The sequence below is a fragment of the Aphelocoma coerulescens genome, chromosome 12 (assembly GCF_041296385.1).
Source record: "Aphelocoma coerulescens isolate FSJ_1873_10779 chromosome 12, UR_Acoe_1.0, whole genome shotgun sequence".
NCBI lineage: Eukaryota > Metazoa > Chordata > Aves > Passeriformes > Corvidae > Aphelocoma > Aphelocoma coerulescens.
In genome coordinates this window covers 12,426,986-12,437,562 of record NC_091026.1, presented here as the reverse complement: position 1 = coordinate 12,437,562, position 10,577 = coordinate 12,426,986, and the positions used below count along the sequence as shown (strand labels likewise).

Below are 10,577 nucleotides of genomic sequence, written 5' to 3'. Positions count from 1 at the left end.
CCCCGCTGGTCTGTCGGGGTTCCGCGTGTGCTGTGCCCCCGAGCCCCGCTGCTGATACCCGGCCCCACCGCCCGACCCCAAGCCCCGCTGTGGCCCACACCCGGAGGCGGCCAGCTCCCACCCTGGGGGAAGCCGCTGTGGGCCCCCGGGGCAGACGGGTCCACGGCACGGGGCGGTGATGAGGCGGTCTTGCTCTGTAACTTTATTCACACGGGGATACCCTGCAGCCCCCGCCCCACCCAGCGCTGCGGGGGCAGGGGGAGGCTGGGCGGCAGGAGCCTGGGTGCTCCAGGGGGGTCCAGGCCCCTCCGGGGGATCACTGGCAGGTGTTGTAGATCTGGACCTGCTGGTTGATGGTGGCCAGCACCTCCCTCATCCTGGCCTCCAGCCCGCCCAGCTGGGCTGCTTTGGCGTCCAGCACCCGCTCGTTCCGCTCGTACTCCTCCTCCAGCACTGCAGGGACGAGGGAACATGAGTCAGCCTGGCCCCCACCACTGCCCCTGCCACCACCCCAGCATGCCCCCCTGGTCTCACCTCGCAGCCGCTGCAGCTTGTCCTGGGCATCCTGCAGCAGCCCTGCGGCCTCCTCCCGCAACTGCTGTGCCCGGCTGCCCGCCTGCCGCGCGCCCTGCGCCCGGTGCTCCACCAGCTCTTGTGCTGTCCGGTACCGGTCCCGAAGTGGCCCCTCCAGCACCTGCTGGGCAGCGGGGCTGGTCAGCGGGATCCTCTGGGGACCCCTGCTGCCACACTAGTGCCCCCTGGTCACCCACCTGCTTGGCCTCGCCGGCTCGGTCCCGTGCGGTGCTGGCTGCCTCCTGGGCACGTGTGGCTGCCAGGCTGTTGTTGGCACGTTTCACCTTAAGGGCATCAGTCTGCCTGTCCAGGAGCCCAATCTGCTCCATGGCACCCGCCAGCTGCTGCTCTGCACTTCCTGTCTGGGTCTGCATCTGGGGATCGGTGGCATGGGGGTTTGGTGTGGTCACACTGACTGCATGGTGGGGATGGGGTACCATGGTCATAAGGGATGGGGCTCTTACCATGCTAAGGGCTCTCTCGCTGTGCTGGATGTCACCGGCAGCTTGCTGCAGTGCCTGCTCAGCCATGCCCTGGGCTCGCCGTGCCTCCTCCAGTGCCTGCCGCACTGCCTCAGCTGTGCCCCGCACTCCCTCTGCCCGTGACCTGCGGCCAGACGGCAAGGCTTCAGCACAGCCTGGGCTGGGGGTCCCTGGAGGGATTGCATCTTCACGTCCCTGGGCTCACCTGGCCCGCTGGGCATCCTGCAGCAGCTGCCCAGCCTGATGCACATCACCAGCCGTCTGCTCCAGGATGGCATCCACACTGGCCAGGCTGCGCACCCGTGTCTTGATCTCCTCGGCCAGGCGGTGGATCTGGGCCGGTGAAGCGGGAAGTGACAGCTCCAGTACCCGGCTGGCTACCACCTCGATGCTCTCAGGATCAGCCCCCTCCTCTGCAGGTAGAAGCAGTCATTGTGCTCCCTCCGGCATGCCAAGGTGGAAGGAGCAGGCAGACCAAAAGGCAGAGTGGAACATGGGACAGGGCACGGAGGCCAGAGATGGCTGGAGGGCACGGGATGGTTGAGGCAGGGCAGGGACCATGCAGTGCAGCATGGGAAAGGGGTGGCAGAGCCCACATGCAGTGTCGGGACAATGCAGTGCGGCACAGTGCAGGGTCAGTGCAGTGTGGTGCAGGTGCAGAGCCACAAAGCGCTGGGCAGGGGTGGCCAGCCCTCCCGGCATGCCAGCACTCACGGCTCAGGAAGGCCTTGACATTGCTGATTAGCTCCCTCAGCTCCTTGTTGGAGCTCTCCACACGGGCCCTGGTCTGGTTCGCCTTGTCCAGGGCTGCCTGCGCTCGCAACCGGGCCTCGTCTGCCTTCCCCTTGGCCTCTGCCACCTGAGCATGGGCAGAGACCCTCGGTGCCAGCCCCAAGGGCTGCAGAGTGTGGCTGTGCCACCAGATTGCACCAGCACCCATGTGCCACACACCTTGTGGGAGAGCTGGGCCATGTCGCTGGCAGCCTGACGCAGCTCCTCTTGGGCATGGCGTGCCCGGTCCAGGGCACTGTCAGCCTTGGATACGGCTCCACCACAGCTCAGACCGCCACAACGTCGTCCCCCATTCTCATCCCGGCACCCAGCACCCCCACAAGGGCTCTCAGCACAGGGCACATCACCCGCTGCACCGCAGACCTGCAAGGCAGCATGGGATCAGGGCAGCCCTGGGTACCACTCCCCCAGTCCCCTCCCTAGGTCCCACCTTCTCGTTGAGCGGATGCAGGCTCAGTGCCTGTGCCCTTGCTGCCAGGTCCATCAGTGCCCGCCGGCTGGCCGCATTGTGGCGATTGAAGTCATCCCGCTGGCTGGCCAGGAGCTGCTCAGTGCGGTGACGGGTGGCTGCCGAGATGCTGACAGGGCTGGGCACGGCACGGGTGGAGGAGTCTGCCTGGTGCTCAGCCTCCCGCGACTCCCCATAGGACTGGCGAATACTGTCATAGGCACCTGGGGTGGGGCAGGGACACTGTCAGATCCCTGGCTGTGGCCTGACCGCCCTGGCCTGGCTCTGTGGTATGGCTCACCAAAGAAATTGGAGGTCTTGAGGGCGTGCAGCTGCTGTTCCAAGTACTGCAGGCTGTGGTTGAGGGCACGGGCGCCCCGGTCCACAGTGTTCAGCACATGGCTGGCATTGAAGTTGGCATCCTGAGCAGCTGTCAGCTCCCCTTCCACCCGTGTCAGCCTCTCAGTTGCCTCCTCGATCTGCCGCCTGCAAGGGAAGCGGGTGAAAAGCTGCCCCCAGGGCTACCCCAGGAGCCATGCCCTGTGCCAGGTGCTCACCGCAGCCCCTCCATGGCGTGTGTCAAGTGGGCAGCGGCTGCAGCAGTGGCGTTGCGGGTGGCCACCACATCACGTACAGTGGCCAGGTTCTCCTCCAGCCGTCGGAAGGTGCCCTCAAAGGCGCCAGCAGCCCCAGTGTGCTGCAGGAGGCTGGCCCGCTGTGCCAGTGCTCGGGTGCGGGTGGCCAGATCCTGCACCACACGGTCCCAGTCCCCGAAGCAGGGGTGGCAGGGCTGGCAGGCAGGGAAGGTACCAGCAAAGCCCCGGGCACACTGGTCACAGCGGACTCCAGAGATGCCAGGCCGGCAGTCACAGTGGCCGCTGCTGCGGTGGCACTGGGCACTGGCTATACCACGGGGGTCACAGTCGCAGGCTGCAGGGAGAACAGTGTCAGGGCACCACAGGGCCCACTGTGGTCCCCCTGCTGGCACCGGCTCTCACCTCGGCACTGCTGCCGCGGGTCGCCCCAGTGGTGCTCCTGGCAGTCGGTGCAAGTCCGGCCCCCAAAGCCTGGCCGGCAGGAGCACTGCCCTGTGAACTGACAGACATGGCATGGCCAAGGCTGGCACTGCTGCAGCACACCTCCGGCCCCATCCCATCCCCCCAACCCCTGTCCCTGTCATGTCTCACCTGGTTGCAGGTGGGTGTCAGGGAGTGCTGAGGGTGGCAGGCACAAGGCTGGCAGCCCTGCCCACTGGCCAGGTTCCAGAAGTTGGGGCTGCAGCGGTCACAGCTCTGGCCCTCCACATGGGGCAGGCAGTGGCACTGCCCGCTGTGCCTGTCACAGTGACACTGCTGTGGCCCACAGGTGCTGGGGTCAGTGCCCAGGGGGTTGCAGGAGCAACCTGGAACCAAGAGACACTGAGCAGAGATAGAGATGAGGGAATGAGGACAGGGATGGGGACAAGACTGGGACAGAGATGGGATGGAAGTTCTGATGGGGACAGAGCAGGAGTGGGATGATGATGGATTAGGGTGGAGGCAGGATGGAGACAGAGATTGGGCAAGGATGGGGTGGGGACTGGATGGAGGTGGAATGGGAGCAGCATGAGGACCACTGGTGGGGATGGGATGGAGATGGGACCAGGATCAGGAATAAGGACAGGATGGGGACAGATAGATGGCAGTGCGGATGGGATGACAATGGGGACAGGAATGGGCATGAGAATAGGATGTAGATGGGATGGAGTAAGTTGGACATGGGGACAGGGACTGGGCCACAGTGCTGGGCCTGGGCAGAGGAGACAACCTTGTTCCAGGGCAGGGCTGCAGGGACTCCACAGCACTGTGCACAAGCAGGGGCAGCCATGGGTGCACATGGTCCCCAAGGGCATGTTGGGCCCTGGAGACAAGTCTGTCTCGGCATGGCAGGGGGTACTCACGCCTGCAGCTGTGTCGTGTGGCATCTCCGTAGAAGCCGGGCTGGCACTCAGCACAGTGGGGCCCTGCTGTGTTGTAGAGGCAACGCAGGCACTGCCCTGTGTGCCGGTCGCACGCCTCTGGGTCCGTCACATCGATGTTATCGTGGCACTGGCAGGGCAGGCAGCGCCCACCCTGCAGAGGGTCCCCATAGTACCCAGGGGCACACTCATCACAGCGGGAACCTGCTGACACAGAGTGCTGGGCAGTGCCCGGGGACAGGGCACCCCGGAGGGCACCGAGTGTGCTGTGGCAGGTACCCACCTGTGTACCCAGGGCTGCAGTGGCAGATGACCTGTTGGGAGCGGCTGTCTTGGTAGCAGGAGGCAGCGAAATGGCGGGGGGTGCTGGGCCCCTCAGGACAGGGGCAGGGCCGGCAGTGCTGCCCGGAGCCCAGCGCTGGGTTCCCAAAGTGTCCGGCCGCGCACCTGTGGGCAGGAGGTCAGCAGGAGCCGGGGCTGCTGGCAGCACCCTGCCCCAGTTTGGGCACATACCCCACCTACCTCTGGCACCTTTCACCATCCGTGTGGTCACGGCAGCGCAGGCAGCTGCCTGTCCGAGGGTCGCAATTCTCAGCATGCCCATTGCACTGGCAGGGCCGGCAGACAGGGAAACCCCAGTGGCCAGGCTGGCAGCGGTCACAGTGTGGGCCATGGGTGCCCTCACGGCAGGGGCACTGCCCTGTGGTGCTGTCGCAGATGGTGCTCACTGAACCCTCACGGCTGCACTGGCATGCTGGAAAGCACAGCACCCACAGCGTCTGCCCCCGAGCTGTAGAGAGCATCCCTTCCCCACGCCCCCAGCCCTGGGGTACCCAGGCTCCTCTCCCACTGTCACTCACGTCGGCACCCGCCAGGCCCAAAGCCGAAGGTTCCCGGGGAACAGCGGTGACAGCGCCGTCCCATGACATTGGGTTTGCACTGGCACTGCCCGCCCTGGGGCTGGCACTCAGTGCTGAGCGAGCCTTGGGGATCACAGAGGCAGGCTGCAGGCAGAGAGCGGGGTCAGTGTCAGCTGCTGTGGGACAGGGCGCGGGACAGGGTGTGGGTACTCACGCAGCGCCCCGTCATGCAGGAAGGCTGAGAGGCTGTGCAGGAGGCTGGAGCAGGGCTCGGCCACGGGCGAGGGCCCTGCAGCGTGGAAGGGCTGGGCACAGTGGTACCTCTCAAAGGTCTCCCGGCGCTCCATGGAGCTGGGGTCACCCGCAATGAACATCTCCAGTGAGGAGTAACGGGGCAGGAGCACCAGCTACGGGGCGAAGTCAGTGGGGTGTCATGTCCCTCTCTCCCTATGTTCCCTATGGCTGCATCCTATCCCCCTGAAGGGTTGCTGCCCCCATCCCACCGCCCATCTGCCCCTCACCGAATCGATGAGCACACTGGCAGTGGGATCCTGCCGAGCAGCAGCACAGCCCAGCTCCAGGCGGAGGGTGTAGGAGATACCCTGCTCCAGACAGATGGGCTGGGACAGCACCACATACCTGGATGGGGGCAAAGCAGAGCATGGGCAGCCATGTGCCTCCAGTGAGCCCCAGTAAAGCCCAACCGTACTGAGGTGCTTACCTGGCACCGGAGGGGAGGCTGGTGGAGAGCTGGTCATCGGCAGGGATGGTGTTTCCACAAGGGCTGCTAGCGGAGACGGGGCTGGGGCGCAGCACCTTCAGCCCCACCTCCTGCCAGGCCTCTGGGTGCTGATGGCAGAGAAGGGGCAGTGTCAAAAAGCCTCACCACCTGGAACTCCCCACCACTACCTCCCAATCTGGCGATCCATCACACTGCTGGCTTCACCATCTGGTGCTCACCTGGGGCTCATAGCGGATGACCACATCATACTCGGTGGAGAAAGGCACGTCACTGACATGAAACTCCACCCAGCCGCCTTCCAACATACGGGCAAAGCCTGTCCCTGTCCAGGAAGCTGGACGGTCTGGGGGGGGCTCACGCTCCACCACCGAGCCCTGGTGCAAGCAGGTGTTGTGAGATGGGACCACAAAAATTGCCTTGGCCAGCAGGCACTGCTCTGCCCTGGGTAGGGAGGCAGACCACTGCCTGCTGGTTTGGGGACCACCGCTCTGCTCTGGCTGATGTCCTCCCCAGGGACACCTTTATTCTTTACCTGATGCAGCCGTGCATCCTCTGCCTCATAGGTGTAATGATCCAGGTTGATGCGGTAGAAACCAGGCTCCACCTGTTCACACTGTCGTCCTATCACATGGCTGCGGCACTGGCACTGCCCTGTCCCCATGGCACACCTGGTACCCCAGCAGCACCATCAGCCCTGATGCCAGCAGGGGTGCCCCTTGCCCTCTGCATCCCCACAAAAGACTCACAGGTTGTTGCGAGCACCTCCCACATCGCAGTCACAGGGCCGGCAGCCCGGGAGGTCATGGCTCAGTCCCCAGTGCTCGGGCTGCAGAGGGCAAGGGTGTTAGAGAGCAGCTGTCTGTGTGCTATAGTCCTGAGCACTGTGCATGGGCCCTGGCACAGCCCCACTCACCAGGCACTGGTTGCAGCTGCGCCCCGTCACCAGCCGCTTGCAGAAGCACTCTCCACTGACAGGGTCACATCGGCTGCCATCAGCCACCGTGCCACGGGGGTCACACTGGCACCCTGCACGGAGAGCCAGCAGCTTCCAGCAATGCCAAACAACATGCCTGACCCCAATAGGTGCCACCCCGGTACCTACGCTGGCAGCCCTGCGGGTTGTTGGTGCTGAGGCCAAAGAAGCCAGGTTTGCAGCGGTCACAGCGGGGTCCAGCCACGTGCTCCTTGCAGCGGCACTGCCCCGCAATCAGGCCCCTGGCTGGGTCATCAGCACTGTCGCACAGCCCACCATCCAGAGAACCCTCGGGGTCGCAGTCGCAGGCTGGGATAACAGACAGGGTCAGCACCATGACCACCAAAGCACCACCCTGTACAGCCCATCCCACACCGACCTCGGCACACCGCGGGGTCCCGCAGGTCCTTGGTGGGGTCCTTGTAGTAGAAGGGCTTGCAGAGGTGACAGCGACGGCCCATGGTGTTGTGCTGGCAGCCATCACACACAGCCCCACTGGTGTTCCCCGTGGCCAGGAACACAGCCATGTCAAAGTGGCACCGCCGCGAGTGCTCATTGCAGTCACAGCCTGCAGGGACAGCACCAGGGCACGACATGTGGCACCACACCTCACACCTGGCAGGCAGCACCCCCAGTGCCAAACCTCCTCTGCCTGGACTCTCCTTACTCTGATATGCAGCACCACAACCCCAAACCTCCCCAAAGTACAGCCCGCAGCACCCCAAACACCCCCAGCCAGTCTGCATGATGCCAGTCACCACCAAACCAGATCCCACTGTGCAGCACCCCAAAACCCCTGGCACAGCACAGCCTGACAGCTCTGGCACCAGGATCACTGTGCCAGGAGCTGGTGCCAGCAGGGGCACTCACGGCGACAGGCGTTGGTGCTGGAGCCCTCGGCCGGGCGCCAGGGCAGGTCTTGGTAGAAGTCCTCGCAGCGCTCACAGTTCAGCCCCTGCGTGTGGTGTTTGCAGACACAGCGCCCGTGCACCTGCCAGGATGCCACGGTGAGGAGCTGCGGGACTAGGTGGCACAGCTACCCAGCTCCAGCAGGGCACACAGGCCTGGCTCACCCTACCATGCCATCGCTGGTGGCAGGAGCCCCGCTGAGCGGGGCGCACTCAGAAGCGTGCCCGTAGCAGAAGCAGTTCCCACGCATCACCAGCTCATAGAGCGCGTAGTAGTACTTCTCCCGGATCTCCCGCCGTGAGTCCAGCAGGTTGTCCCCCAGCGTGTGCAGCTTGGTGAGGTTCACACGCAGGTTGGTGACACGCAACAGGTCTAGGGCAGGGAGAGACCCATGTTGGCATAGGGTGCCTGGGCAGGTCTATGCACAGCTCACCTCTGCTGGGCACAGCTGGGCTGGGCTGTGCATGGCACAGGAGGCTCTGTGCGTGGTTCAGAGGAGCTGGGCATGGCTCTGCTCTGCTGGGCATGGCTGGGACGGGCTGTGCACGGCATGGGGCATCCAGCTGCACGCTATCAGGCTGGGCTGTTGTGGTTTTCTGTATCATACAGTATTGGCCCAGGGCCGTGCATGGTTTGGCTCACAGGCACGTGGTTGCATGTGGCCAGGCTGGGTTGTACGTAGCTGTGAGGGTTCAGCTCCCACACACGTGGCTGTGCACAGTCTGGCTGTGTATGGGCTGGGCTCTGCACCCCAACAGCAGAGGCAGGCTGGGACCCCCCCCAGGGCAGAACAACACCCTTGGCACAGCACCTTTAGATGTCTTGGGGCATTCACCATTGGGGGCTGCGCTCAGGAGATGGCTGTGCCTGGTGGGCGCAGCCTGAGGGCCCTGGGAGGACAGGATGGCTTCCCCAGAACTTCAGCTTCTCAGCAGCCCTGCCCTGCAGATTCCTCCCCTCCTGCTCCCAGTCTAAATTTAGCCTTGGGTGATTAACCCACTGTGTCCTGTGCCCAGCCTGACTCCCCATCTCAAACCACAGCTGGTGCTGGGCTCAGTCGTGGCACAGCCGTCCCCCTCCATTTAACCCAATGCAGCCTGACCTTTAGCTGCTCTCACAGGGCAGGGTGCAGGAGGGGCCCAAGACCCCACAGGCTGGATCGGGTCCTGACCCCAGTGTAGGGCCCAGAGCAGGGAGAGAGCAGCCAAAATAGCTACGCCCAAAATAGAGCAGCCAAGCAGGAGCCCACATGGCTGGCAACTCACTTTGGATGGCCGGGCTGTAGGGGTCCCGGATGGGGATGGCAGGGTCCAGCACGCGGTAGATGACCTGGGAGGGACAGTAAGGTGATGAGAGCAGTGCAGGGGGTCCCCTGACCCTCCTGGGATGCTACTAGGGCCTCACCTCCCCCTCAGTGGAGGGCTCGATGTCAGAGTAGCGGGACTCGCAGACAATGTCATCAATGCGGCGTGGGGGCCCATGGGGGACGTGGGGAAAAGAGGCAGCGCAGTCGTAGGCGAAGTAACGATACACCTTCCAGGTGCGCCCAAAGTCGGCCGAGCGCTCCACCAGCATGGCCGCGGGACGGAAGGTCTGCAAGACACTCAGGTGGGATGGGGGCCAGCCCCACAGTCCCAGAGGGCATGTTCCATCCTGTCCTATCCCAGCCTGGGTACCCACACGCTGGGACCCACCTTGAAGGTCATGATGAGGTGGGTGAAGTGGAACTCAGCCTCCAGGTCCAGCTGGATGCTGACATGCTCCACACCTGGGGATGACAAGTGTGACAAGTGGAAGCACCCACTCACAGGTCCCGGGGGCTTGTCCCCCCCAGCCGGCAGTGGTCCAGGGGCGCGGCCGCGGCCACAGGCTGAGTCACACTTCCTCAGTGTGGGAGGAAGGGAAGGAGAGCCCCCCGGGACAGGACAGGATGCTCCACCATCCCCACCCACTACTCACCGTTCTCTGACTGCCACCAGGCTTTCTTGGGGCGGGGGGCAAAGCTGGTGACCACGTTCTCGATGCGGTGGCTGTTGGTGTTGGTGCGGGCATCGTAGGGCCGCCGCGAGTCGCAGATGAAGCACTTTTTCTCCTCCTGCGAGTTGGGAGGCTCAATGATGTGTGTCCCCAACCCTGTCCCGTGCCCCCCATCCTCGTCCGGTCCTCCCGGGCCCCGTCCCACTCACCTGGAGGTGGCTGACGATGCAATAGGGCTGAGGCCGGCGCAGCCCGCAGGTGGAGGTGGCACTTAGGCGGGCTGCTCGCCCCACCAGCAAGTCCCCGGTGGCCGGGTAGCAGCTGCCGCGGGCACAACCCTGGGGGGAATCGGGGGCCAGGGCCACCCCCAGCCCTGCGAAGCGGCGGGTGGCTGAGGACGCTGCGGGGCGCGGGGGGGCCCGGGGCTGGGGCTCCCCCCGCCGCGCCCGGGGCCCCTTCCGCGGCCGCCCGGAAACAGGGCGGCGGGGCCGGGCCGGACCCTGGCGCCCACCGGCCCCGCTGCGGCGGGGGGCGCGGACTCACCGGCCAGCAGCGGCAGCAGCAGGAGGGCGGCGGGGCTCCGCTTCGCCGAGCTCCGCATCGCGGGGCGCGACGGGGCGCGACGGGACAGAAAGGGGCGCAAAGGGGGCGCTCGGCAGGTGCCCGCCGGTCCCGTCCCGTCCCGTCCTGACCCACCAGTTCCCCTTCCCCTTCCCGTTCCCGTTCCCAGTCCCGTCTCCGTTCCCGTTCCCGTCCCCGTCCCGGTCCCGGTCCCGGTCCCTCCCGGCCCCTCCGAACTGGGCGGCAGGCGCAGCGCTCGGGGCTGCGCGGAAAGCGCGGGGCGGATCCCGGCTGGAGCGGGGG

General features: G+C 65.3%; 1 protein-coding gene across 1 annotated transcript; it reads right to left on the bottom strand.

Annotated features, from left to right (window-relative positions):
• Positions 1-162: 162 nt before the first annotated feature.
• LOC138117452 (laminin subunit beta-2-like) lies at positions 163-10,406 on the bottom strand. Its single transcript, XM_069027775.1, has 33 exons — positions 10,257-10,406; positions 9,923-10,086; positions 9,696-9,831; positions 9,431-9,504; positions 9,141-9,329; positions 9,002-9,065; positions 7,906-8,108; positions 7,698-7,818; positions 7,207-7,395; positions 6,957-7,136; positions 6,768-6,880; positions 6,601-6,680; positions 6,387-6,522; positions 6,073-6,228; positions 5,834-5,961; positions 5,634-5,751; positions 5,327-5,519; positions 5,113-5,256; positions 4,775-5,006; positions 4,536-4,699; positions 4,235-4,456; positions 3,483-3,697; positions 3,294-3,390; positions 2,853-3,225; positions 2,597-2,781; positions 2,278-2,519; positions 2,007-2,210; positions 1,770-1,914; positions 1,261-1,468; positions 1,038-1,179; positions 771-947; positions 535-694; positions 163-453 (listed from the first exon to the last, which is right to left on the bottom strand). The coding sequence occupies exons 1-33, from the start codon at positions 10,312-10,314 to the stop codon at positions 317-319; spliced, it is 5,349 nt and encodes a 1,782-aa protein (XP_068883876.1). The 5' UTR covers positions 10,315-10,406; the 3' UTR covers positions 163-316.
• Positions 10,407-10,577: the final 171 nt, after the last annotated feature.